At 62.3% G+C, this 27821-nt stretch overlaps 1 protein-coding gene and 1 long non-coding RNA gene across 7 annotated transcripts; one reads left to right on the forward strand and one right to left on the reverse strand.

The window, feature by feature from the left end:
• Positions 1 to 6215: 6215 nt before the first annotated feature.
• Positions 6216 to 15460, reverse strand: LOC110262031 (uncharacterized). The gene is made up of 3 exons (XR_002346510.2): positions 15365 to 15460; positions 12511 to 12552; positions 6216 to 7204 (listed from the first exon to the last, which is right to left on the reverse strand). It is a non-coding gene; the product is annotated as an uncharacterized LOC110262031 (long non-coding RNA).
• Positions 14691 to 27723, forward strand: FGFRL1 (fibroblast growth factor receptor like 1). 6 transcript variants are annotated; one of them, XM_084971160.1, is made up of 8 exons: positions 14691 to 14804; positions 15382 to 15482; positions 23677 to 23796; positions 24019 to 24291; positions 25413 to 25493; positions 25600 to 25884; positions 25956 to 26309; positions 26431 to 27723. In XM_084971160.1, the coding sequence occupies exons 2-8, from the start codon at positions 15398 to 15400 to the stop codon at positions 26886 to 26888; spliced, it is 1656 nt and encodes a 551-aa protein (XP_084827286.1). In that variant the 5' UTR covers positions 14691 to 14804; positions 15382 to 15397; the 3' UTR covers positions 26889 to 27723. The 6 variants fall into 6 exon arrangements, with proteins under 6 accessions (XP_084827286.1, XP_020956514.2, XP_020956512.2 ...); XM_021100853.2 differs by lacking the exon at positions 14691 to 14804 and adding an exon at positions 15041 to 15167; XM_084971161.1 differs by lacking the exon at positions 14691 to 14804 and adding an exon at positions 15041 to 15144.
• The last annotated feature ends 98 nt before the right edge of the window (positions 27724 to 27821 follow it).

Raw genomic sequence — 27821 nt, forward strand, 5'->3', positions numbered from 1 at the left:
GGCAGAGCCCAGAGGCCCCCACTTCCGAGGCCCAGCCGGGATGCCCCCTGCCCCCGCCCCCTGCCAGGTGGGGGGAGGGGAGGGCCCCAGGCTGCCAGGCCCAGGCTCAGTCAGGGACAGCTGGGGGCCGTGTATGGAGATGTGGGCAGGGCAGGGGGGCCTCCAGGGGTAGTGCAGAACCTTGGGGCCCCACCCTGGGGCAGGTGGGGCCAACGGAGAAAGGCGGGGAGAGGTCCCTTGGTGAGGCCACCTGTCCAAAACAGAGACCTTCAGCCCGGGTGCAGCCAGCCTGGGCTGCTGTGAGCAGAGTGGGGGCCGCAACCCCACTGTCCTCTGAACACGGCCTGACCTTAGGCGGGGGAGGCGCAGGCCTGGAATGGCGGATGGAAAGTCCAGTCAACCCTCTGTCCCCACTGAAACCTGCTGCCCCCGGTCCACACGGAAAACCCAGGACCACCAGGGCCACTGCTGCCTCACTCTGGGCAGGAGGCGTCAGTTTGGCTGTCCTTCCACGTTCCAAAGCCAGCTCTTGTGCCCCGTCCCCCTTGGTCGGAGGTCGGGGGGGGCTTCAGGGCTTGGTTCCCGGGGGGGGGCCGTCTGTCTCGATGGGGCCCTGTGTTACCATATGGGGGCCCCCAGGTTCTGGGCCTTGTCTTCCTGCCTCGTCCCGCAGCTCTGCCGGAGGGGCCCAGGGGTGAAGCGTCCCAGGCCCTGTAGCTCCAGCGCGCACTCTGCCCCTGACCTGCTGAGGCTGCAGTCCGAGGTCAGGGCTGCGGCAGGGGGCTTCCTCCTGGGGTCCCGCCTTGGCCCGCAGACGGCCACCTCCTCCCTGCGCCCCGACGTGGCCCTTCTTCTGCGCCTGTGTCCTAACCTCTGGTGAGGACACCAGCCCCGTGGGTTGGGGCCCACCCAGACGACCTCGTTTGAATCACTTCTTTAAAGGCCACGTCACCCAATACCATCACTTTCTGAGGGCCTGGGGGGCAGAAGGTCCGCGTGCAAATTTGGGGGATCCAGTTCAGCCCATAGCGAGCACTGTGGGTGGCGAGGGTGCTCATCACCGCACCCATAAAGCAGCCTCCTGTCTGGGCCCAACAGCTGCGCCCTGGAGACAGATTCACCGCAAGGTGCCAGTGCACAGCGCGGGAGCCCGTCCCACCTCCCGCATCCACCACAGCAGAAAACAGGGAAGCACATTTACGGTTTATGTGTATTTCAAACCGCATCACTACGCTGTGCGCTGGAAGCTAACACCGTGTAAATCACCTGTACTTCAATACAATTTGTTAAAGTTTTTTATTTTTATTTTTTGCTTATTAGGGCCCCACCCACAGCATATGGAGGTTCCCAGGCTAGGGGTTGAATTGGGCTGCAGCTGCCGGCCTGCACCACAGGCACAGCCACGCGGGATCCACCCCGGGAACTTCCTTTTTGGAGGTCCTGTTGTGGTGCAGTGGAAACGAGTCCGACTAGTACCCATGAGAATGCAGGTTCGATCCCTGGCCTCACTCAGTGGGTCAGGGATCTGGCGTTGCCGTGAGCTGTGCCATAGATCACAGACTCATCTCGGATCTGGCATGGCTGTGGCTGTGGTGCAGGCCGGCAGCTGTAGCTCTGATTTGACCCCTAGCTTGGGAATCTCCATATGCCGTGGGTGCGGCCCTAAAAAGCCGGAAAAAAAAAAAAAAAAAAAAAAAGCAGCCTCTTCACCACCTGCTTGTCCAGTCTCCTGAGGGCCAGGGGCCGCCTCAGCTCCTAGCTTACTGGGTGGGGGGCTGGGCTCCCTGGTTCCTTCCTTGGACACCAGGACCTTCAGGCCACCAAGAAGAGATTCCCCCAGGACAGTGGGATGGCCCCTCTTCCTGGCCCGCTGGTGAAGAAGGAGCACGTGTTCAAAGCTCACCCCTCCGTTTCCCGGCAGAAGCCCGATGCCTCCTGTCCTAGTAGGATGCTCCTCGCCTTTGGGGGCTCTTGTGGCTCCAGGGCAGTCGTGGGGACTTAGCACGGGCACCTGCACCTCAGCTAGGATAGCGAAGCCATGTCTGTCTCCAGGGTAAGTCACCAGCTCCACTGGCTGTGGCTTTTGTATTGTCAGGCAGCCACCTGGTTGCTGGCCTGCCCGACCCTCTGGTTTGAGGTTGGGCTCGGAGCTGTGCTGAGCTGGAGAAGCCCACCTGGGGCCTCCATCCCTGCTGCTGTGGCCGCTTCCGCCTGGGTCCCTGGGGGTGGTCCCAGGAATGGCAGGAAGAGGCTGATGTTGACATGTCCTGTTTACGAGAGCCCAAGAGGGCTGTAGAGGACACTGCCTGGATCGGCGTAGCCTTTCTGCAGGAGACAGCACCCTCTCTGTCCCTCTCCCCAGACCTCTTTGTCCCCAAGCTTCCTGTCTTGATTTTGCTGAGTCCAGCCCACTGGCTAACCCCTTAGATGCTACCAGTTGTAAACCAAGCTCCACACAGACGGGCACCTTGGTTCTGCCCACCAGGAGCCGCCCTGCCTGCATACATGCACCTAATCTGCCTCTGCCTGTGGGCAGGCAGCTCTGCATGCAGTCCAGTGGGTCCAGGGAGCTGCAGCCCCCCGGTCATTCAACCCGCTTCAGACACACCCAGGCCAGGCTCCAATTCGAACATCTCGGGACCGAATGCTGTGTGCACCGGCTTCTCACCGGGCCCTCGGGTCCCATGGCCACTCGGTAAATGGGGTTGCCCCTGCCCCAGGCTCAGCTGCAAGCCTGGAGCTACTTTCTAAGTAGAGACCTGGTTTTGACAGAGGGAGAGATGGCCTTGCCCCCAGAGGCTGGGGGTCTGGGCTGGAGGCGTTTGCTAGTGTCCGCCCCACCTGCTTCTTCCAGGGGTCTGTGGGCCAGCCCCCCAAGGGGCGAGTGGCCTGCGTCAGGCCTGGCCATCCTTGCCTCTGGCCTGGGAGATGGGTCAGAACAGCCTCCACACCCAGGGCCCCCAAGCACTGTCCCCCCTGAAGTAGGTTCCACAGCTGGACGACTTGCCTTGCTTGACGGAGGCCGTCCTAGCACTGCTGGGACCATCGGAGTCGGCTTCCCTGAAGACTCCTAAGCTTCGAAGGGTCTGCCTCCCACCCCGTGGAAAGCAGGGCTCTACCAAGGCATCCAGGGTGCGTGTCTTTCTGGGCCACCCGCATCTAACTGGCACAAGGTCAGCAAGGAGATCACGATTCCCAGACACCCTGGAGGGTGGGCGAGTCGGTGCCATCTCGGCCAAGCCTGAAGGCGTGCTGCTGTGCCCGTCCCGTGGGGGAGACGGCTGGTCCTCCCTGCTGGGCATAGAAAGGCATTTGCGAGGTTACCTGCGTATCAGCGCCGGGCCCTGCGATTTCCCCCAGGAAAGACCCCGCATCCAGACCTCCGCTGACTGGCGTTGCCAAGGTTGTGTTGGATCGTTTGTCATGCAATACCCAGCCGGCAAGTTACATAGAGGACAGAGACGGGGTCCCCTCCTCCCAGGTTTCTGATGTTGGACCTCATCTGTGCAGTTGCTCCGGAAACTGGTGGCGTTTTTGGTTTAGCAGGGGGACAGGCCTGGGGCTCCCACGATGGCCTCCCCACACCAGTCGGGCGGCCCATGGGGCTGCTGCGGGCGAAGGCTGGATGTGCCCTGGGATCCACTTCCTGGGGCTCAGGCTGGCCCAGCAGACCGTCCAGCAGCCGTGTCCGCCACGTCTGCCTGCTTTGTGCAGAAGTGAGGTGTCCTGTGCCGCAATCGGCCAGGCCTGGGGCGCCCTCTTCCTGGAACGCTGTCTGCCAGGCCCACACGCACATGTGGACAGCTCTGCATGGTGGCAGGGGTTCCCCAGAGAGGGGACCCCGCAGTGTTGGTGTCGCAGCCCTCTGTCCCCACTTCGCTTCCTTGCAAATCCTGAGCAAACAAGGGCCTCAGTCTCAGCAGGGTCCAGGCGGCCCTGTGGATACGGGAGGTGAGTCAGGAGGCCCTGACTCCCTGTGCCTGGCTCTCTGTTCTGCCTCCTCCCTCTCAAGGCAGAAGGATGGATGCGGTCCTTAGAAGCCCTGCTGTTGCCATAGCAACCAGACCCTTCCAACCACCCATGCGGGGCCCAACTCTTGGCCACCCCGGGAACGCGAGTAAACATGGGGCCATCTCCCACCCACAAGGCCAGCCCAGAGTCACCTGATGCCAGAGCCCCATGTTCGTGTCCTGGGGCCACCCCTCATGCTGATGGCCCCACCGGGCAGGGCCCTGGCTGGAGGCCACGCACGCCCAGTGAAGAGCCTCCGTACAGGGCTGGTTGAAGGAGTGGGCCAGGCAGCAGAACTTTCAAGAGGCTCCTGTAGGGGCGGCTGTTACCCTCCCAGGCTGCCCCACAGCCTGCGACTTCTGACCCTGTCCTCAGAGGCCTTCCAGGTGCACGGAGGCAAAGCCCGAGTGGCCACCACGGGTGGAGGCTCCAGACGCCACCACAGCCCTGGGCCTGAGAGCACAGGGAGGAGGGGGCAGTGGGTCCCCCGTGGGCAGAGAAGGATGGAGTGGAGCCAGGGGCGTGAGGGGCTGCAGGGGAGGAGGGCCGTCCTGGCCTGGTGCCCTTGTCCACCGCCCAGAGCTGGCACTGGGGAGCAGCGGGGAATGTGGATGGAGTCCAGCCTCTGGCAGGATGGCACCTCGGAGTCACACCCCACCTGCCTGGGCATCACCAAGCAGGTGACCAGGGTAGCCGAGCATCCTGGCACCAGATGAGAAATCCCCCTGCAGCCTCATGGTCCAGGGGCAGTCTGTAGGATGCAACAAGTGGCCGAAGCCCATCCCCGGCCTTCCGTGCCCAGTAGTGCCCTTCCCCCAGGGCCCTGCCGCAGGACAGTGATCCCTCCAGGGGCTGGCACAGGTGCCCTGGGGGAGGGGGTGTGGACACCAGCACTGACCAGCTCCCCCAGACCACCGTGCTAGGGACATCCAGAAACTGGAGAGGGAACACCGGGAACCAATGACAGCCACAGGCTGGCCTCTCCATCGGGGAGGCTTGTGCACCCAGTGGACCTGGCCAGATGGCCTGGCATGACCAGCGTCCTGCTCTGGCTTTGGGCAGGGATCTGCATCGGGGTTCAGGGGTGCACGTCTGCGAGGGTTGGGGGCCCCAGTCACGGCAAGTGTGCTGCTCAGCCCTGGAGCTGGCCAGGCCCACTTGGTCTGCTGTCCTGCCCAGTGGCCCTGTCCAGGAGCACTGGCCACATCCCATAGTCGCCCACTGTGAGCCCCTGTAGGGACAGCTGGCTCTTTGAGGGGGGCTCCGGGCCAAACCCTAGACCAGCGACTGCCCTTCCAAGCTTACCGCTGGGAGGAGTACACCCTACAGTGACTGTGCCCGGGAGCCACCAGCAGCGCCCCCAGCGCTCCTCCCACAGTGGTCCTGGTGCAGGGGCGGGAGGGGCCCAGCCCCGGGCTGGGATGAGGGGCGGCTCCAGTGAGGTTCTCAGGTTGAACTAGGAGAGAAGATGAAACCCCGAAGCAGTCTTTTGTGCCTTACAAAGTCTAAAATGAATTGGGTTTTGATGATTGTTGGACACCTATAAATGTAATAAAATTCATTAAGTAATTAAAAAAAATGATTCCCACCCTGGTCCAGACGTTCGTGTTCACCTGGCAGCCCTGCCGGAGGGGCTCTGCTCTGTGCCTGTTAGCCCAGCTGCCCCCCGGTCCCCCTTGGAGCCTCTGTCTGTCTAGCAGGTCTTGTGCTGGTTTTGTTTTTGTTTTTGTTTTTGGTATTGTTAGGGCCGTACCTGCAGCGTAGGGAGGTTCCCAGGCTAGGGGTCCAACTGGAGGTGCAGCTGTCGGTCTACACCACAGCCACAGCGACACTGGATCCTTAACCCACTGATCGAGGCCAGGGATCGAACCCGCATCCTCATGGATACTAGTTGGGTTCATTCCTGCTGAGCCACGAGAGGACCTCCTAGTGTTTTCTTTCCAATAACACTTTTTTTTGTCTTTTTGCCATTTCTTGGGCCGCTCCCACGGCATATGGAGGTTCCCGGGCCAGGGGTCCAATCGGAGCTGCAGCCACCAGCCTACGCCAGAGCCACAGCAACGCAGGATCCAAGCTGCGTCTGCCACCTACACCACAGCTCACGGCAACGCCGGATCGTTAATCCACTGAGCAAGGGCAGGGATGGAACCCTCAACCTCCTGGTTCCTAGTCGGCGTCGTTAACCACTGCGCCACGACGGGAACTCCTCAATAACACTTTTATTGAAGCGTAGTTGATAACAATAAACCTCACTGTTTAAAATGTGATTCGATAAGTTTTGGCATGTTTGTCCATGAAACTATAGCTGCAGTATTTCCATCAGCCACAGAATCGTCTCATGCCCCTTCCAGCCCCACCCCAGGCAGCCCCAGGTCCCCCTTCTGCCACCATCGATCCGCTGGCCTTTCTAGAATGTTGTACAAATGCCGTCGCACAGATGTACTCCTCTCCCACCAGCGTCGTTCCTTTGGGGCTCCCTGCACGGTGCCTGTGGCGTGTGTGTGTGTGTGGAGTTCACGGTTTTCCGGGCTGGTCAGCCCTAGAACAGGCCGTCTGCCCATCGCTTGTGGGTGGACGTTTGGGGGGTTCCCAGTTTGGGGCTTTTGCAGATAAAGCCGCCGTGAACATCTGTGTACAAATCTTTGCGAGGACATGTACCTCCATTTCTGTTGGGTAAATACCGGGGTGCAACTCGAGATCACGCACCTCGATTCGGTGTGCGCCTCGCTCTTTGAAACCGTGCTGAAGAGTTTTCCAAAAGGGTCACACCCTTGCCCTGCCTCGCGCGCGCGGCGGGCAGCACCCTCTCAGGCCTGACGGTGCTGTGTCACCTCCCACGTGCACTAATGCTTCGTTTGGGTGACTTTTTCTTGTAGATTCCGTCCAATTGTCCACATAGATGATCGGGTCATTTACAAATCAAGACCATTTTACTCATTTCAGTGTGAAGTGGCTTGACTGTCCCGCGCGGCATCGAAGAGCTGCGGGGAGAGCAGACCCCAGGTCGGGCTCTGATGGCAGCGGGAGCGGGAGTCGTCAGCGATGACGTGTGACGGCAGCTGTCACGTTTTCGTAGATGCTTTTGTCAGGCTGGGGAAGTTCTGGTCTAGGCCAGATTGCTGAGACCTCAGGGCTGGGTGTTGGATTCTGTCTGGTGTTTGTTCTGGGTCTACTGGGATAATCATGCAGTTTCCTAAAAAGACAAAAAAAAAAAAAAAAAAAAAAAAGAAAAAAGAACTCACTTGATTTAATAAATATATTCAGGTTTTCTATTTCTTCCAGAGTGAGCTTTGGTGGTTTTTGTTTTTCTGTGAAGTTGTCCGTTTCCTCTAAGGTATCACATGTACTGGCATAAAGTTATTACGGCCATGCCAATTCTTCTCTGGGCTGAACAGAATCTGTAGTGACCCCCTCTGGTTCCTCATCTTGATACTTTGTGTCTTTTTTGTTTCAGAGATTGATGGATTTTATTGACCTCAAAGAATCAGCTTTTGGTTTAGTGAATTTATTCTTTTGTGCTCTGTTTCATCCTGACTCTCTGCCCTGTTCTGCTTACTTCGGGTTCCTCTGTACTCACGTTTCTAGTTCTTCGGGTGGAAACTGAGGTCGTTGCCCTGAGCCCCGTCTTCTTGAATTAGGCACTGAGAGCAGTAATTTTCTAAGTACTCCCTGAACTGCAGCCCACAACTTTCGGACTGCTCATTTCCCTTCGGTTTAAAATAATTTTTAATTTTCCTTGTGGTTTCTTCCTCAACGCATGGGAAATTAGGAAGTGGATAATTGTTTGCAAACATTTGAGGATTTTCCAGATATTTTCTGTTATCGGGTTCTTTTTTTTGGCCACACCCATGGAGGAAGTTCCCTGGCTAGGGACTGAATCCTCGGCATAGCAGTAATAAGGCCACGTCCCAGCCCACTGAGCCACCAGGGAACTCCTATTTCTAATATCATTCCAGTGTGGTCAAACAATGCTCTTTGAATGACTTGAATTATTTTAGGGAGTTCCCGTGGTGGCTCAGCAGTAATGAACAAGGCTAGTATCCATGAGGACTTGGGTTCGACCCCTGGCCTCGGTCAGTGGGTTAAGGATCCTGCATTACCATGAGCTGTGGTGCAGGTTGCAGACGTGGCTCAGGAAGTATTTGGCTGTTCTGTCAACATCGATTAGGCCAGGCTGGGCAATAGCGTTGTTCAGATCTTCTAGATCCCTCATGATTTTCTTCCACTTGCTGAGTCAAATATTGAGTGAAGAGTGTTAAAATCTCCGAGTGCCACTGGGGACTTGCCCGTTTCTCCTGATCAGTTTTTGCTTCACGGATTCTTGCCTCTGCTGTCGGGCGCACGCGCTTTTATGGTGGTTACATCAGCCTGATGATCTTAGAGCTTCCGTCCTTGGGAAATAATCCAGTTTGTCTCTGGTCACATTCTTGCTCCCAGTCTACTTTGTCCGGGATGAACACACTCCAGAGCTGTGCGGATTGGTGTCAGCCCACTCATCTTCTCCCACCTTTGCTCTTAACCTAGTTGTGTCCACATTTGGAGTGTGCCCGTGTGGGCAGCATGTGGTTGAATCTTGCTCTTTTTACCCATTCTGATAACCTCTGCCTTTTACTTGGGGTGTTTTGATCATTTACATTTAATGTAATTATTAACATAGTTGGGTTTAAATCTAGCGTCTCACTACTTATCTTTTATTTGTTTCATCTGTTCTTTTCTCCTTTTTTTCTGTTTTCCTTTGGATTATTAGCTTTTTTTTCCTCTTTACGGTCACACCCGTGCACATGGAAGTTCCTGGGGCTCAGGGTTGAAGCAGCAGCCAGCAGCCTCTGCCACAGCCATGGCAACACCGGATCTGAGCTGCCTCTGCAGCCTACACTGCAGCTTGCGGCAATGCCAGATTCTTAACCCACTGAGCAAGGCCAGGGATCAAACCTGCACCCTCGGGATCCTGAACCTGCTGAGCCATGATAGGAATTCCCAACTTTTTTTTTTTCTCACAGTTGCGACCTGTGCCACAGCTGTGTCAACACCAGATCTTTAAACCACTGTGTCACAAGGGAATGTCCTGGGTTATTACTTTTTTTTTTTTTTTTTGGTCCTTTTAGGGCCACACCTGCAGAATATGGAAGTTCCCAGAGTAAGGATCAAATCAGAGCTGTAGCCGCTGGCCTGCACTGCAGCAACGCCAGAGCCGAGCTGTGTCTGAGACCTACACCAAAGCTCAGGCTGGATCCTTAACCCACTGAGTGAGGCCCGGGATCGAACCTGTAACCTCACAGATACTGCTGAGCATGACAGGAACTCCCCTGGATTATTGCTTCGTTAAGAATTACTTCGTCTGTCTCTTTCGTTGCCTTCTTAGCTGCGATTCTTTGTTGGGCTGTTTTAGCAGCTGCATTAGGATTTATACCGTATACGTTTTTAACTTGTCAGGGGCCCCTGTTAGTGAGATCACATCATCTCATACACAGTAAGAGAAACTGGGAGCAGCAGTTCTTATTTCCCCTCCCAGCCCTTGGGCGCCGGTGGTCGTGCCCTTATTTTTCATGTGACGTAGGAATCACACACTACATTGCTGTTATTTCTGCGGTAAGCGGGAGGTTTACATCCTACGAAATGCATTCTCTACAGCGACTCACACACTCCCTTTTTCTGGGGCCTTCATTTCTCTGGTGGCTTCTGGTTTCCCTCTGGTCCTGTCTTCCTTCTCCTCAGAAGACAACTTTTTTTTTTTTTGTCTCTTTAGGGCCACACCCACTGCACATGGAGGTTCCCAGGCTAGGGGTCGAATCGGAGCTGTAGCCACCAGCCTGTGCCACAGCCACAGCAACGCAGGATCCCAGCCGTGTCTGCGACCTACACAGCAGCTCACGGCCACGCCGCATCCATAACCCACTGAGTGATGCCAGGGATTGAACCCTTATCCTCAAGGAGCTAGTGTTGTGTCCTTAACCCGCTGATCCACCAGGGAACTCCCACAGTGTTCTACTGATTTTGTTCATGTATTCTTTTTTTTGGGTCACACCCACATCCTGCGGGAGTCCCCAGGCCAGGCAGCAAATCCTCGCCGCAGCAACAACCAGAGCCAGAGCAGTGACAATGCCGGATCCTTAACCCCCTGAGCCACCGGGGTTCTTTTATCTGACGTTGTAATTCTCCCTGGGGTCCAAGTTGAGACTTTGGAAACGTCTTCCACGTCTTGACTTGACGAGCTCAGCTTTCCCTCTTCACGGGAAACAGAGTCGCATGTGCGTGCTGTTCCTGTCGGCTCCGTCTATCGCTTTTGTCATTTGGGGCTTCTTTTTGATTCTCTCTCCCCCTCAGTATCAGTTGTAACCCCTGCTTCTTTCCAGGCCTAATACTTCGTGCTTGCTTGTGTTTGCGTTGTGTACTCTACCTTGCTGGAGGCTGGAGACTTTGTGTTCTTATAAATATTCCTTTTTGGGGGGGTCTTTTTGCCATTTCCGGGGCTGCTCCTGCGGCATATGGAGGTTCCCAGGCTAGGGGTCTAATCAGAGCTGCAGCTGCTGGCCTACGCCAGAGCCACAGCAATGTGGGATCCGAGCCACATCTGTGACCTACACCACAGCTCATGGCAACACCGGATCCTTAACCCACTGAGCGAGGCCAGGGATCGAACCTGCAACCTTGTGGTTCCTAGTCGGATTCGTTAACCACTGCGCCACGACGGGAACTCCAAATATTCTTGCATTTGTTTGGGGAAGGTCACCTGGAAACTGTGTGATCCTTTACGTTTTGTTTTAAGCTTTTCTGGGCAGGAAAAGAAATGCATTTAGTCTGATTTTCCTTCTACTGAGGCAAGACCCTTCTTCCCACTCTAACCCACGTCCCAGCTCTGGTGTGGACGCAGGCTTTGTTCCCGCCCTGTGGGCTCCCATCCTTCTGGGCGGTTCTTCCTCAGCCTCCAGTGGTTCCTTTTCACTCTGGACCGATCTGTACTCAGCCGAAGCCTTGAGGGTGACCCTCTGTGCGGCTCTGGGGCCACCTCCCTGGACAGCTCTCTCTCCTCTAGGACTCTGCCCTGTGAACTCCGGCTGCCCCCCGCCCCCAGCAATCCCTTCCTGCTGGGCTCTGCCTGGGTCCCCACTCCCTGCGCTGTGCCCTGGAAACGCTTTGCAGTCCAGGCAGGGACAACCGTAAGGCTCCCTTTGTTTCCTGTCTGGCAAGGATCACTGTCTCCTGTTTCATGATACCCAGTTTTTCACATATATTTGTCTCCAATTTTGGGGGGATTTTTTTTTTTTTTTTTTTTTTTTTTACACATGCAGAAAGCATGAAACTCTGGTTCCTGTTACTTCGTCTGGAGCAGAAACAGAAGCCTGTACATTGGCTGTTGGCTTCAATTCCCCGGCAAGCACTTTCCATCATCAGCGCTGTTTCTCTCGGTCCCACGCTCCCTTGAAGGCAAGGCTGGGGACACGCCTACTTTTCGAACCTCTTGCGTCTGGCTTCTCCCACGGCCTGCCACAGAGCCAGGGGTCAGCATGTCGTGGTTGAATGACGGTGGTGCCAAGAGCCGAGGAACCATTCTTGGGCTCACTGTATGGAGTAGGCGGGAGACAGAAACCCTTGCAACCCCCGTGATAATTCTGTGGGACGGAGTTGCAGGTGGGAGCAATGGCCCAAGTCTCATTTCAAACGGGAAGTATTTGCACTGGTTTCATATTGCAGGCCCACTATCACAAAGGGGAAGTGGTAGCCGGCTGGTTGGAGGGCTTCTCGGAGGAAGCGGCCTTGGTGCTGAGCTCAGGCTCCCGCCTGTGCGGTGGAGGGGCCGCCACTCCGTGAGCCTCCACCAGGGGGCAGAGCGTCCCTGCCCGGGGAGGTGAGCTCCTTCAGCGCACACACCTACCCTGTGGGCCAGGCCCCCTGGCCCCCCTGCCTGGCCTGCCACCTCACCTGGGGCCGCTCACCTGGCCGCGGCCCCTCCCCACCGTCCATTTTAGCCCCCGCCCCAGCACTGGCCCGCTTCCCACTTTGACCTCCTCCACTTCAGAGCCGCCTCTTCACACACCTGCCCCTGGCCGCCTCCCACCTGTCGGAGCTCTTCCTGCTCTGGCCGTTGCCTCACAAACCTGCCCTCGATGTCTGTGGCGGCCTTCGCACTAGCCCCGCGCTCTCCACCCACCTGCCCATTTTGCACCTGTCCACGACGCTGCTGCCAGCAGGACCTGCTTCAGGGGGTTGCTGAACTGGCCTTCTTGACTCCCTTCTCTCTGCGGGGCCTCCCAAGTGCAGAAGGGCTACCCAGGTCTGTGGCTGGCCCTTCACCCAACGTGTAGGAACGTTGGCGGGGGGGGGGGAGGGGGGGAATCACCACCACCCACCTGACAGGTGCCCACACCATCCAGAGTCAGAATTTGGGAATGTGCCTTCTCGCTGGCTTGGGAGGGGTGGGCAACCTGGGTCTTGATGGGCCCCAGACCCTGATGGCTGGCAACCCCTGACCCAGCTCTCCTCTGCCCTGGGCATACTGACCTGTTCCAGTTTTCCTGGAAGGGTTCCTGGAAGAGGAAGCTCCTGAGAAGAGAGGAAGGGAACAGCATGGGCAAAGGTCCAGTGGAGATGGAGGGAGTGCTGCATGGGGTGGGGGTCAGAGCTGGGGGGGGTGAGAGATAGACGAAACCCAAGCATCCAGGGCCTCAGGGGTGGCGGGTTTGGGGTTGAGGGCCCTAGAGAGGCAGAAGTCGGTGATGCGTTTTAAAATGATGGGCCTCAGAGTTCCTATTGTGGCGCAGCGGAAATGAATCTGACGAGGAATCATGAGGCTGCGGGTTCGATCCCTGGCCTCGCTCAGTGGGTTAAAGATCCTGCATTACCATGAGCTGTGGTGTAGGTCGCCGATGCAGCTCAGACCCTGCATTTCTGGGGCTGTGGTGTACCCGGCAGCTGTAGCTCCGATTAGGCCCCTAGCCTGGGAACCTCCATGTGCCACGGGTAGGGCCCTAAAAAGCAAAAAAATAAAATAAAATAAAACGATGAGCCTCACTTCCAGCCAATTGACAGTGAAGGGGAAGCTGGGGAGGGGGCGGAGCCTGGCCCACCCATTCAGCCCAGAGAGGATGGGGGTGCGGGGAGTCGGAGACACCCTGAGGAATGGAAGTAGGTGCGGAGTGGTAGCCATTGTGTGCATGCATTGCTGAGAAAGAAAGGAAAGGGCGGAGTTCCAGACCCCTAGCCTGGAAACCTCCACATGCCTCAGACAAAAACAAACAAACAAACAAACAAAATAAAGGAAAGGGCAGTGTGGAGAAAGATCCACAGGAGTGCTGGACTCTGCAGTGCAGTGGCTCCAACCCTAGACATGCCAAGTGCTGGCTGGGAAATCCTGGGTAAATCGCCTGCCTCCTCTGTGCCTGCGTTTCATCTGCACAAGCAACAGCAAGACACCTACCTGGCTGTGAGGATAAAAGGTGGCAGTGTATGCGGCCTTCTCTTTTTTTTTTTTTTTTTTTTTTGGTCTTTTGAGGGCCGCACCTGCATCATATAGGGGTCTCATCGGAGCTCTAGCCGCGGGCCTACACCACAGCCACAGCAACGCCAGCTCCGAATCACGTCTGCGACCTACACCATAGGTCACGGTGATGCTGGACCCTTTAATCCCACTGAGCAAGGCCAGGGATCGAACCGGAGTCCTCACGGATGCTAGTCGGGTTCATTAACCGCTGAGCTAGGACGGGAACTCCGGGTCTTCTCTATCTTTAACGGGTATTAATGTCTTTGGGTTGCCATGGCCGTCTGGTGGGATGAGCGGAGGGAACGTACCTGCTCGTGGTCAAGGGGATCAGGTAAGCCAGGGCGTCGGGGCAGGACCTCTGTGCCTCACACCACCCGAGACTGGCCTTCCCTGGAGTCACTTGGGGCCGGAGCAGAGGCATCTTAGATCTCCCCTCTGCTCCCACACGACAACCCGGGGCTCAGACCTCAGGGCCCTGACCGCACAGCCGGAGCTCGATCAGAGCCAGCTTCGGAAGTGCGGGGGGGTTTCGTGGCCTGAGCTTGGGGGCTCTGACGCGGGCGCGAACAGGTGCAGGTGTGAGGCAGGTGTTGCGGGATCTGGAGGTGCGCGAGGCGGGGCTGGGCCAGGGCAGGGCGGTTGACAATGAGGGGGCGGGGCGTATTGGGCGGGGACGGGTGGGAACCTAGTGGAGGCGGGGCCCGGGTCCGGCCTGGGGCGTGACGGGCTGCGCAGGGGCGTGGCTGGGCCGGAGCCGGGCGGGGCGGGGCGGGGGCGGAGCCGCACCCCGGGGAGCCGCCCCGCCCGCTGGCCGCCTGCACCGAGAGGGTTAAGGCCTGGAGCCAGGCGGGCGGGGCGGGCGCGCGCAGGGATTGGAGGAAAGTTTGGGCTCGGGGAGGGGCTAGGGGCGGGAAGAGGGGGCGGGGCGGGGCGCCCACGGCGTGTCGATTGGCGGGAAGTTGTGTCGGGGCGGGGCGCGCGGCGGGCTCGGCGCTCGCTCCGGGAGAGTTGACAAAGCCCCGCAGGGAAGGACGCCTCGCGGCGCGGCGCCCCGGGCCCCTCGCCCCGCCGCCCCGGGACCCCGGCCCCGGCCCCAGGACCCACCCCGCCGTCCGCCCCGCCCCCGACCCCCGCCCCGGCCCTGGCCCCCGCCCCGGCCCGGGCCCGAGCCGCCTGCGCCCAGGTAGCGCCGCCCCGTCCCGAGGCCGGGCCCGGGGGCGCGGGGCGGCGGGGTGCGGCGCCCGGGGCGGCGATGTCCGCGCAGCGCGCCCCGCGGGCCCGGCCCTGAGCCTCGCCGCCCGCGAGCCCTGCCGAGGTGAGCCCCTCTGAGCGCGCCCGCGATCCCTGGGGCAGAGTGGGAGGAACGATTCGAGAGAGCCAGGGGCTGGGGCCGGGGGCGGGGGCGGGGGCCGAGAGCGTCCCGGTCCCAGCTCTGCGGTCGAGGGTGGGGGGGTTTGCTGCCTGCACCGGCACGCGCCGCCGTCGCTCCAGTCGGGCCCGAAGTCCTGCCTGCGCCCCGCCCCCGCCCTGCACCCCACGTGGGCCCCCCCCAGCGCAAATTTGTCCGCTAATGGCGCAGGCGATTATCTTCGGGGCCGCCGGTGTTGTGTGTCCCGAGGGCAGGGCCCAAGTTACAAGCGCCAGGAATCCAGACGGTGTTTGGGGGGGGGCGGGGGAGGTCGGTAATTAGTGTAAACCCTTTGTCTGCCTTTGATACCCACGGTTCCCCCGCCGCCGCTTCCTTCGCCCGGAGCGCGGCAGGGAAGGCGGGGCGGCCGGCACCCCGATCCGCGCGGCCCAGGGCTGGGGTGCTGGCAGCTCCTGGGCCCTAGTCTGGGGGAGGTGGCGATCCCCACTCCTGCGCCACTGACCGACCTTTGAATACCTCCCAGGTCCGCGCTGGCCGAGATGACGCCGAGCCCGGTGTTGGTGCTGCTGCTGCTGCCGCCGCTGCTGCTGCTGGGGGCCCTCCCGCCGGCCGCCGCCGCCCGAGGTGAGTGCTGGCGCCCAGCCCGGCGCCCCGGCCTCCGCCAGCGCCGCCCCTTTCCCTCCGGCCCTGAACCCTGCCCCAGTGCCCGCCTGGCGCGCGTGCCTGCGCCCCGCCCCTGTTGGCTCCTTCTGACCGACCCCTCACCCACGGGGCGCCCTAGCTCACCCACGCGGCCCCCCACCACCCCCGTCTACCCGCAGGTCACCCCTTACTTTCGAGGCACCCCAGTTCACCCATGGGGCACCCCTCACCCGCAGGGCTCTCTAGTTCACTGATGCGGCCCCCCACTCACCCATGGGGCACTGCAGCTTACCTCTGAGCCCGCCTCTCCTATTGTGGCGCCCTGGCTCACCTGTGGGGCACCGCAGCTCACCTGTGGGCCCCCCTCACCTATAGAGTATCCTCATGTCACCCATGAGGTACCCCCAGCTCACCCACGGGTTCCCTCTGACTCTCAGCTTGTCTGTGGGGCCCCTTTCTTGCTGGCAGGGTGGGCTCTGGCCCCAGTTCCCCTCAGGACACACGCATACACACACACACACCCCTGCAGCTGAGGGCAGCTGCTTATGGTGGATTCTTGGGGGATGGGCTGCTGGGCCACTGTCGACCCAATTAGGCCCCTGGGAACCTGTGGAGACCCCCATAGTGGTAAGGGTTGGGTGTGGGACAGTGGGGACATTCTTGGCATCTGGGACTCATAAACCAGCCCTGGGCCCTAGGCCTACCTGTCTCCAGGAAGGGACAGGGTGGGACTCTGGGGCCGAGTTCGCAGCACATGGCGTAGGGCTGGAGGCCTGTCTTAAGGCAGACCCTGAGACCACCTACTTGAAGCTGCGTTGTTTCTTTTTGCGTGTGCCACACCAGGACCTGGACGTGGGCTCACACACCCGCAGTGCAAGGGAGGCCCTGGCGCCTGCACCGGCCCCAGCAAGGGCCGGCCTCTGCAGATGGGCTGGGGCGATGCGTGCCCGCAGATCCCACCGCCATGTTCGGTGCTGGCCGCCCTCAGCCAGGCGGGACCTGCGGCCGGGCCGGCCCTTCGGATGTTTGGCCACTCAGGATTGTCCTTGCCCTGTCCACCAGTGCTCTGAGGCTCTGCGCCCGCCCCCGCCACCCAGCGGGCGCACTGAGCCCAACCCGGCCTTATATGGCCACATTCGGGTGTGGGGTGGCGGGCGGTGGCCCAGGTACCCCCCCCATGTCTGCCCCGCTGGGGACTGGCCGGCTGGCTTGAGGGTGGGGGCTGCCCAGGCGTGGCCAGGACGGGCAGCATCCAGGGAACTTCGGACACTCAGGTCATGCCCAGCAAATACCCCCATCCCCCACCCACCCCGTTGCCAGCGGCCTGGACTCTGATTCCTCTTTTATCTGCTTGGACTCCCCGTCCCCGCCCCTGCCTGTCCTCTGGCCTCTTGGCCAGAGAGGCTCTGGAGGCCACTGGCCTGGCCTGTTATTGGCTGGAGCCTGAGGTGAAGTGGTGGCTGGCGGTGGGCAGTGGTGGCTATGGGCGGTAGGGTCTGCTTTGGCACGGAGGGGCCCAGAGGGGCCACACTCTGCTCTGTACCCCTTGGCTGAGGCCTTGGGCTACGTGGGGAGGCCCTGGTGGCCCAAAGGAGGTGGGAGCCGCTTTCCAAGGCCGACGACCTCTGTGGTTGCTGGTGGGGGGGTGGGGGGCTCTTCCTGAATTCTACCGGCTTCTCCTCCAGGCCTGGCCTCAGGGGCAGCGTTGTTTCAGGCGATTCCCACTTGGCTCCCACTTGGCGGGTGGAGAGGGTGAGTGTGGCCCTTCTTTAGGCCGGCAGACCAGCAAGGAGAGAGTTTGCGTGGGTTTTGAAAGCCAGAAAGCCATTTTGCCCGCAGTGTCATGCTTTCTGGAATTGGTATATTTCTACACTCAAGTCATATTTTTAAAGTTCCCCTTTTCCCAAAGTTTCACAATCTTGGTAGGTTTGTCTTAACTGATTTTTTCTTTCTTCCAAATTTGAAAAAAGATAGGATTTGGCTTTCTTCATTTCCATTTTGTTTCTCACAGTGGGAACTTGAGAGGTTCGGAATGAAAAACCTTTTACAAGTAATTCTGGAAGAAGTCGTTTCAGGGTTTTCTGCAAAGTGCCACGTTTGAACTTTTCCGAGGACGGTGCAGTGGATGGTCTCTGAGCAGCCAGCCCTGAAGGCCCCTCCCCTGTCCCCTGTCCCCTGTCCCCTGGACCCGACGGCGTGCCCCGTGCCCCACCTCCAGCCGGCCGGCCTGCCTCGGGGCTGGCCTGCCCCGGGGCTGTGTTGGGAAGGCTCCGCCAGGATGCGTGTGATTCCGTGCTGGGGGCATGTGCGCTGGCCGACCTCGGCCTCCGGCCAGGCTGCGGGGGCCCCTCCTCCCCTCCAGGCCCCTCCGGGCAGCACTGGCCAGTGTGTGGCCGGGGCCGAGGTGGACGTGTGGGAGCCCAGCCCAGGCACCGCGAGGTGGGGATGTGGGCCAGCAGCCCCATTGACGTCTTGTCTTGGGCCCCACTCCTGGAAGGGAAAATAAATCACTGTCCCCTCTGGGGGGAGGAGGGAGCCGAACAAAGTCGCCTTTGGCTGGGTCTGGAAACGCTGCTCCGCCGGCCCGGCTCCATTGTGCCGGGATCAATGGGCCTCCGGTCCCGCCCAGCACCGCGGCCCAACGAGGTGGAGGGTGCCTTCCACCCCCCGCGGCGGCCCCAGCCCCGGGATGGCCCCGGCCACTCGGGCGCTGGCCGCGGTGCCAGGAGGCGGGCTGCGGCCAGCATGCTGGCCTCCTCGGGCCCATTCTGTGCCCTGCTTGGTGGCCGCGGCCCCGGCAGGTCCAGGGGCCGCCCCAGTGGGCCGACAGCACATGGGAGGGAGGCGCCCTCAGGCCTGTCCCTGCCCCACCGCCGCCCCAGCCAGTGCTGCCACCCTGCCCTGCCCACCGCTCGCTCTTCCTGCTGGTGGTCACTGGGTTCTCCAGCCTGACTTCTCTCTGGGTCCCGGAGAGCAGGGGCTGCCGTCCTGGGGCCCGTGGTGTGGGGCATCGGGAGGCTCGGGGGGGGGCAGAAAGGCACGCGGTCGCGGGGCCGGACCCCGGCGGGCCTGAGGGGAGGTGAGGAGAGGAAGGCCTCCAGCTGGGGCGATGGTGCGGGCAGAGGGGGACATCCAGGGGACACGGGTGCCCCCGTGTCACTGGGCTAGGGGCTTTGCTGGGGGGAGAGGCTGGTCAGCGGGGCGTGCGGGGACGAGGGCCTGGGGCCTCTTCCACCAGGTCATTGTGGCCACAGCCTTCCTGCCTCAGTGAGGCGTCCTCTGGCCTCCGTCCACACCCTGTGTCCCCACTGAGCGGCTGGGGGCAGGGCCTGGAGGCTGGCGGGGGGGCGGTGCCGTGGACCCCTCATCCAGTACAGACCGGCCCCCTGGGGGGGACTGGCGGGGTGAGGGGCGCTGTCCTGGGAGCTGTCCCCGGGGCGCTGGCGGCAGCTGCAGCAGGGGGCTGCTCCAGCCTCGGGCTGCTGAAACCAGGGCTTCCCATCTTGGCAGGAAACACAGTTGCTTTTCTTCCTGCCGGGGAGTTTATTTCGTGGGAGATTTACACAAGCTGCGTGCCGTCGAGTGGCGGACGGGGAGGGGATCCCCTCTGGCTCCCGTGGTACTGAGCCCCAGGAGGGCCAGGGCTGTGGAGCGAGCTGTCCTTGTCCAGGGTCACTGCCAGTGGCTGTGGGGCTGTCCTCTGAGTTTGCCATCTGCCTGTCTGGGTTCTGGCGGGACGGTGGGGCTGGCTCTGGAGCTCAGCAGGATACAGTGTGTGCCCCTTGAGGGCTGGGTGGCCCACTGTGGGGTCTCTGGGGTTTGAGGGGGGCCAGTCTGGGCCATTGGCTTGTTCAGGCCTTGTAGCCTCAGGCCTGTCCCGGAGAAGCTGCTGTGGCGGTTGCGGTGGCCGTGGGCCAGGGTGGGAGCGGAGCAGGTAGGGCAGGTGGAGGTGGGAGGGAGGGGCCCTCTGGCCTGGGGGGCTGCCGGGGGCAGGTGGTTTGGGCAGTTTGCTGCTGAAGCCCTTGCAGTTCTGCTCAAATGCCAAGGGGCTCCAGGCTCAGGAAGTGTCCTTGTCCCACTTCTAAGGCGACTCCGATACCCGGATTGGGGCCCAGGAGGCCAGGGCCCTTTGGGTGGTCTGCGCCCCGGGCATGTTACCCTGTTGTCCAGGTCCAGTGCCAGCATGTGATGGAGGCCCCTGTGGACCAAGGCCATCTCGGTTCTTGGACAGCTGGGAGTAGGTCCGGGTCCCTCTGGGCAGGCCTGCCAGGGACAGAGTTCTGCGAGTGACATTTGTGAGGTAGGGGGTGGGTGGCAGGTGTGTGTGGGGTCAGGGAGTCAGCCTGAGTCTGGTGGACCTAGTGAGATCTGGACAGGGGACAGGGGACAGGGCGTACCTGGTGTGCAGCTGAGCCCCTGGGTGGGTTTGTGGCAGTGGGTGTACGTGCTGCTGCCCAGTCACTGTCCCCTCTTGGCGGTTCACATGGGGACCCCAGTGACGTGGCAGCATCGGAGTGATGCTCTGGGCCCCTGTGTGTGCCCTGGAGGTGATCAGGACGGGGGCCCTGCAGTTGGGGGTCCACTGAGGGTCCATCTGGGGGCTTCCAAGAAAGAGAAGAGACCCAGAGACCCCACGCCTGCCGGCTCCCCTGGTGCCTGGCTGGGCACTGGCTGGAGGGGACGCCCCAGCCGGCTTGCTCGATGGGTCAGGCTGTCCCTTTGCCACGCCCTGAATGGCCTGGTTTCCGAGGCAACCACCTGTCCTGCGGGTCCTACCAGTTCCACTGCAGGTCCCGTGGGTCCAGCCCCCAGGGGCCGCCCTGGGCCGGCTGGTGACCAGAAGCCTGTGTGCACATGTGCACCCTGGAGCCTGCCCCTCTCTCGGTGGCTCTGTGGTGGTCCTCACCTGTGCCCCCTTGTGGGGTGCTCCTGCCCTTCCCCCAAGACCTTGCATCCTGGGGTGGAAACCGGCCCCAGGGCCTTCCTAGCTCACCGCCTACACCCGGTCCTCAGCATGGGGTACTCTCGGGTGCCCCTTGGCCCAGAGGTGCTGACCCGAGCTTCTTCCTGAGCTCATCCTGACCAGCGGGACTGTGCCTCCTGGCTGGCCACCCTCACCCCCCAGCCAGTCCCAGCCTGGTCAGCCTGATGCCCCCCCAGGCCAGAGATTTCTAGGGCTCGGCAGGGCGTGCTGGGGCCAGCCATCCTGATGGGCTGGCCTGGTGGCCCCTGTCCTCTCACCCCTACCTGTGTTTGTGGCTTCAGGGGGTGAGGCCCGAAACTGCTGGGTACCTCCGTTGGTCTCTGCTGGTCCCTGGCGCATCAGACCTGGAGGAGGGGTGGGGTCTGGCCCAGCATCTCCTGAAGGGCAGCCAAAGACCCTGGGCAGCGGGGAGAGGCAGAAACCAATTCCTTCCATGTCCCCCATGGCCAGGACCCTGACGACCGTGAGCAGGATAGGGAGCGGGTCCAGATGCAGCGGCGGCCGGGGCAGAGCAGCCTGCTCCTGGGGATGGAGGGAGGAGGGGGGCGGCCCCCAGGCCTGTGAAGACTGCAGGAGACAGTGCTGGTGGCATAGGCAGGGGTGTGGGGCGGGCTGCACCCCGGGGTCTCCTTTCCATTCCTCTCGGCGCTCCCTGGGCCCCAGGGCAGGAGGGCGTCGGCTGGGGTTACTGCAGGGTCTTGTTTAACTGAACCTGGGCAAATGGAGCTCCGGTCGCTCAGGGGAGGGGCTGGGGGCCCGCGGGGCTGCCGCGCTCAGATGCTCAGACGTGGGTTGTGTGAGGCGTGTGTCTGGGGGGCAGCATCAGGGGTGACAGATCTGGGTGTGACTCCATCTCGAGGTGGGGGGCCGGGGTTGTGGGGCCCTCCAGGTTGCTACACCCTGGCCTCTCCCTGCAACCCCTTCTTGACCCTGTTTGCACAGCAGGGGCGGAGGAGAACAAGGGGTGCCACCTTGGGGTGAGACTTGCCCCATGTCTGCCCCCTTCTGTGTGCCATCCACATCCTGCCTGTGCCCAGGCTTCCTAGGGCTGTGGCTGCGGTTGAGCGCAGGTTGGGGCTTCCTGGGCAAGGGGCTAAGTTTCCCCCTGGGCCAGGATGGGGACCCCTCTGGCCCTCCCTGCCCACCCTCCAGGGCCCTGTGGGTCTCCACGCTGGCCTCAGTTCCCCCCGCCTCCGGGCGGAGGGGTCTGTGGGACTCCAGGTCCAGGTGGAGCAACGGGGCTTGTGTTTCCCAGGCTAGATGTAGAGCTGGCGGCAGAAATTCCCAGGAATCTGGGGGGCCAGGCCTCCGGCTGGTGAGCCTGCCGGGGTCTCTACAGAGATGGCGCTGGGGGGCAGGGGTCTGGCCTGGCGTCTGGGTCCAGCAGAGCCCAGGTGGGGGCGGGGCGGGCCAGGCGGGCTGCAGAGGGGAGGGGGCTGTTTGCTTTAGGATAAGGCCGGCTCCAGCCGGGCCGTGCTGCCAGTCCCCCTCTCTGCGCGAAGGCTGGCTCATGGGGCCACTCTTCTGGCCCATCTGGCGGTCACGTGGCTCTGTCCCTCTTTGCAGTGACCAAGGCTGTATCCCTGCCACCCAGTAGCTGCTCCGCCCCCCGCCCCGCTCCTCAAGGTCTCCCCCTCCCCCTGGCATGATTAAGTTGGTCCTTTCTCTGCCCCTGAGGCGTGCCCCTTCAGGGGCTGGGGGCTGTTGGGCCCTGGTGGTGGCCCCAGGATGCAGCTGGGACAGGCAAGCCCAGCAGGGAGGGACGCTGTCCTGGTGCGGGCATCGTCCTCCCCACCCGCGTTCCAGCCGCTGCATGTGCCTGTGTGCACGCGGGGGACCTTGTGCTTGTGTCTGTGGAGCTTTGTGCCCAGGTGTCAGCTCTGGAGGCCCAGGGCCCCGGCTGGGCTGGGAGGGCGCCCTCTTTGTGCTGCAGCCTGGGAGGCCCCTGTGAATGGTGGAATTTCAGGCAGTGACAGGTGGACAGGGTCTGCCTGGGAATGAGGCTAGGACCCTGGGAGGCCTCAGGAGGCTCGCTAGTCACTGCGGAGTGGGTGCCTGGGGGTCCCTGCAGACAACTGAGTAATTAGGGAGGGGGCCGCTCAGCTCCCCTTCCAGGGGAATCAGGAGGAGGGGCTGGCTGGCACCCACAGCTCACTGTCCAGGAGCTGCAGGGCGGGGGTGGAACAGGATGTGTGCGGGGGCGTCATGGAGGGATGGCGCCCAGTGTCTCTGTGTCCTCACAGGCCAGTCCGCTGGAATCGGAGACTCAGAACCCCCTCCCCAGCTGGGGCTCCAGAGGAGCCCAGCCCTGGGCTATCAGCTCCCTCCACTCAAGTGGGGGGGGCCACTCCCACCCCCTGCGCCCAGACAGAGGCGACGAGGGCACATGCCCCACTCTATGAGGGCCCCTGGGAGCTGCTTCATCTCTGGGGGACCCACAGGAGCACTCTGGGCCCTGGTTGCAAAGCGGCAGCAGAAGCAGCTGGCAACTGCGTGTCGAAGAAACACCAGCTGGTTATTAAAAACACATGCCACCCTCAGGCCTGAAGCCACAGCATTACAGAGCAGTGCAGCCGGGATGCGGGACAGCGGCCCGCACAGCCTGGAGGGGCTGCTGTGAGGGCCGGATGCCCCTCCAGCGGCTAGTGGGCGATGTCATGGGAGCCAGGTCCAGCCAAGGCCCTGGGAAGGGCAGTGGGGTGCCCGTGGCTGCCTCTTCTGACCTGGGAGGTAGTGGGCAGGTTGACCATAAGAGCCCCGCAGCCCTCCTGGTCCCGCTGTGGTGCAGGAGCTGCAGACTGGCCCGGGCTCAGAGCCAGAGCCATGAGGCAGGCCGAGGGCCAGCCAGGAGATAGCTCCATTTCTTTCTGACACCTGCAGTGTCCTTCCATCTGGCCGGTCACTCGCTGTCCTCCAGGCCTGGTCACATCCACCGCACTTGCACTTGACCCCAGAGGAAACGAGGCCCGACCTGCGTTGGGAGGGGTGGGGGTGGGTTTCGTCCCTCTGGTGAAGGACGCCGCGGTCTCAGCCGAGGACTTGGGCTTCGCCCAGGGCTGGTATGCCAGCTGCTTGCCCTCTGACCCCAGGGCCTGGGATCCTGCTCCCCAACCTGGGGTGGCCTGGCTGGCAGGAGGGAAGCCCTTGTCCAGGCAGCAGACCTGGTTCGATGCAGTCCATCCGCACACACAGACAGGCACGGACAGGGCCTGCAAACACAGGGACGCAGGCGCACAGGCACACGTGGACGACCAGCTGCCTGCAGGGAGCGGGGAGGGGCTGCCCTCGATTGCCTGTGGACATGGGACCTGGGTGAGCCTCTCTGGACGGCCGACTATATTGGGGTTCTGGTGGGGCACCCAGTGGGCCCTGGGCGAAGACTGCCTAGCACAGGTGGGGAGCAGGGCGTCATCTCAGGGTGGAGTCCTGGGTGGGGCCGGTCCCTCCCCCCCGGCTTCCAGTGCCCCTCCTGCCTTGGCCCTGACCCCCTGGCAGTCCCCTCCTCCCTGCCTGAGCCCTCTGACTCTCCCGCAGGCCCCCCGAGGATGGCGGACAAGGTGGTCCCACGGCAGGTGGCTCGGCTGGGCCGCACGGTTCGCCTGCAGTGCCCGGTGGAGGGGGACCCACCGCCCCTGACCATGTGGACCAAGGACGGCCGCACGATCCACGGCGGCTGGAGCCGCTTCCGCGTGCTGCCCCAGGGGCTGAAGGTGAAGGAGGTGGAGCGAGAGGACGCCGGCGCCTATGTGTGCAAGGCTACCAACGGCTTCGGCAGCCTCAGCGTCAACTACACCCTCATCGTGATGGGTCGGTGCCAGCTGTGCCAGGGCTGGGTCTCGCCTGCGTGCCTGATCCACTCGGGCCAGGAAGCAGACCGTCCCTGTGTGGCCCCCACCCTGCCCCACCCCCACCCCGCCTGAGCTTGGCCCCATCACCAGGACCAGACCCCTCCTGCTCCCTGCCTCTGAGCCCAGCTGGGCCCCACCTCCTCAGGCCCCACCTCGGGGGTCTTCTTCCTCTGAGCCCCTTCTCTCCAGAAGTTCTGCTGACCTGGGAGCTGGGGCTGGCCGGGGGGGCCGTGGGAGTGGGCACGGGGGTGCCCCAGGTGGTGGTCCCATGGAAGGGCAGACTGGCGGGCCAGGCGCGCCAGCAGCCTTGGCGTCGGCCATGACTTTGAGGCTCAGGTTTCGGAGTTCAGAGGGGCCGCCGGGAGGCAGGGCCTTCTGTTCTCTGGCTCTGGGGCCCAGGCTTGGGGACTGGGCGGCGCCCCCAGCAACACACCCTCCACTTGCTGGTACCAGGCGCTGGCGCCTGACCCTCCCCCACGGACTCCTGGGTGGGTCCCTCGAGGCAGGCTCCCTGGCAACACAAAGGAGGAGCCTGACCCATGCCCTCCACCACTGGGTTCCGGGTGGGGTCTGAGAGCCTGGCCTTAGTCCTGGGCCAGCGGGGGAGGCGGCTGTCGCAGGGAGGGGGCATTCCCCACGGGCTTTCTCTGGGACGCAGAGTGGGAATTCTGTGGGTGCCCCACCCCCCTGGTCCTTTCAAAGGGGAGGATGACCGGGCGGTATGTGAGCCATGTCAGCTCACCAAGCCCTCGGCCCCTTGATGTGGGCTAGGGTTACTGCAGCTGCCGGCTGGGCCCTGCCCCCACCTCCCCCAGGCCCTGCAGACCCCCCGGAGCCAGGGTGGGGAAGCCAGATATCCAAACACCCACGCCTGTCGGGGTCACCTGCACCCAGGGAGTGGGCTGGGTGGGCGGTTCTCGTCCAGCTGTCTCTGGGATTCGGAGATGTGGGTGTGTACCCACGGCCTCCTGCTGGCCTTTCTAGAGCTGTCCCAGCTGGGCCTGAGGCTGGGGCCTGGGAACCACGCTGGGGTCTTGTGGGGGCTGTTGAGGCCCCTCTCATGCCACTTCCTCTCTGCAGATGACACCAGCCCAGGAAGGGAGAGCCCAGGGCTCGATGGCCCCTCTGGAGGCCAGGAAGACCCAGCCAGCAAGCAGTGGGGTGAGCACCGGGGTGGGGGTGGGGCAGATGTCACCATCCTCCTCTAGTCGGGTGGGGGCCACCTCCCCACACCACCCCCTATGCTGATGTCTGTGCCCCCCCGCAGCGCGGCCCCGCTTCACGCAGCCCTCCAAGATGAGGCGCCGGGTGATTGCGCGGCCGGTGGGCAGCTCCGTGCGACTCAAGTGCGTGGCCAGTGGGCACCCACGCCCTGACATCATGTGGATGAAGGACGACCAGGCGTTGACGCGCCCGGAGGCTGGCGAGCACCGGAAGAAGAAGTGGACCCTGAGCCTGAAGAACCTGCGCCCTGAGGACAGCGGCAAGTACACGTGCCGCGTGTCAAACCGCGCCGGTGCCATCAACGCTACCTACAAGGTGGACGTGATCCGTGAGTGCCGGGAACAGGGGCGGGGGCAGGCTGGCGCCTGGGGGCCGTTCCCAATGCATGTCCCTGTGCAGAGCGGACGCGTTCGAAGCCTGTTCTCACGGGCACGCACCCCGTGAACACGACGGTGGACTTCGGAGGCACAACGTCCTTCCAGTGCAAAGTGCGCAGCGACGTGAAGCCGGTGATCCAGTGGCTGAAGCGTGTGGAGTACGGTGCCGAGGGCCGCTACAACTCCACCATCGACGTGGGCGGCCAGAAGTTCGTAGTGCTGCCCACGGGCGACGTGTGGTCGCGGCCCGACGGCTCCTACCTCAACAAGCTGCTCATCACGCGCGCCCGCCAGGACGACGCGGGCATGTACATCTGCCTGGGCGCCAACACCATGGGCTACAGCTTCCGCAGCGCCTTCCTGACCGTGCTGCCAGGTGCGTGGGCCCCGCCCCGCCCCGCCCCGCCCCGCCCGGGCCCCGCCCCGCCCCGCCCCGCCCGGGCCCCGCCCCTCGCGTCGTGACGTTCCCGCCCCCCCTTCCTTGGTTTCTCCCTCAGACCCAAAGCCTCCGGGGCCCCCGGTGGCCCCCTCGTCCTCGAGCACTAGTCTGCCCTGGCCCGTGGTCATCGGCATCCCGGCCGGCGCCGTCTTCATCCTGGGCACCGTGCTCCTGTGGCTCTGCCAGGCCAAGAAGAAGCCGTGCGCACCTGCACCGGCCGCTCCCATGCCTGTTCATCGCCCGCCTGTGGTGGCCCGCGACCGTGACCGCGGTGGTGGCGGCGGGGACAAGGACCTGCCTGCACCCACTGCCCTTGGCACCGGCCCCGGTGTGGGGCTGTGTGAGGACCTCGGGCCCCCGGCGCCCCCCCAGCACCTGCTGGGCCCAGGCTCCGCCGCTGGCCCCAAGCTTTACCCCAAACTCTACACGGACACGCACACACATACGCACACGCACTCACACACACACTCGCACGTGGAGGGCAAGGTCCACCAGCACGTCCACTACCAGTGCTAGAGGGCGCCAGCTTGCCGGCCAGAGCTCCAGGGTCTCCCGGCAGGCCGAGCGCAGGCTGGTGGCTGAGGGCCGGGAGCACAGGTGAGAGGCGCCCTGCGTGAGACACACACACCTGGACACACATACGTGCATGACATACCTCTGGACACACACACAGTCTCACACACACACACACACACACACACACACGCACACACACACACTCGGACTAAGAAGCCCGTGGGAAGGTCCGTGTGGTAACTTTGCAGTGCGCATGTAGCAATGGGCTTGCTCATGAAGGAACCCCTTGGCCCCATGAGAAGGATTTCACTGAGGCCACGGTCCCCCCCCACCCGGTTCCTGGCAGGAGATCTGAGAGGCACCCTGGCTTTGCAAACCAAAAAACTCCGACCCCTTCCCTACGCCTGCCTGCCTCTGTCCCTGCCCAGGCTATTTTTGTCACCACCTGTCCTGGGTGTCCAGGAGTCCACCAGTACCCTGGGCAGGGGGGTCTGGCGGAGCAGTCCTAGGCCCTGTCCTGAGAGGCCGGAGCCGCTGGGGGTGGCTCCCGTCCCCCCCCCCCCCCCCCGCCTGAGAGAGGGGCCTTGATATTTATATTTAAGAAATTAAGATAATAATATTAATAATGATGAGAGGAGGGCCGGCCACAGGGACTTGGCCTTCCCCTGGGCCTCGGGCCCACCTCGCCTTGGGGCCAGGCTGGAAGTCCACCTCGGGACCCATCACCCATGGCTGTGGCGGCCCCGCCCTCTGTAATTTTATAGAGAGTTTGAGCTGAAGCTTCGTATATTTAATTTATTTTCTTAAACAAGAAAATGTGCATCCTTTCGTCTAAGCTGGTGCTTCTTCCCATGTGGCTTCTGTGCACACGCGCCCGACGCCGGGCTTGGGCTCTGGAGTCGGGGGCGGAGGAGGCTCTGGGCCTGAGACCTG

This window comes from Sus scrofa, chromosome 8 (assembly GCF_054392235.1).
Source record: "Sus scrofa isolate SSC_HxYL_T2T_F1_AM1 chromosome 8, Sscrofa_HxYL_maternal_Yorkshire_Landrace_v2.0, whole genome shotgun sequence".
NCBI classification, from domain to species: domain Eukaryota; kingdom Metazoa; phylum Chordata; class Mammalia; order Artiodactyla; family Suidae; genus Sus; species Sus scrofa.

Coding starts and splice junctions, on each gene's coding strand:
- FGFRL1 (XM_084971160.1), top strand. CDS start 15,398: ATGACGCCGAGCCCGGTGTTGGTGCTGCTGCTGCTGCCGCCGCTGCTG. Junction 15,483..23,676: donor GCCGGCCGCCGCCGCCCGAG/GTGAGTGCTGGC, acceptor CCGCACACACAG/ACAGGCACGGACAGGGCCTG. Junction 23,797..24,018: donor CCTGTGGACATGGGACCTGG/GTGAGCCTCTCT, acceptor ACTCTCCCGCAG/GCCCCCCGAGGATGGCGGAC.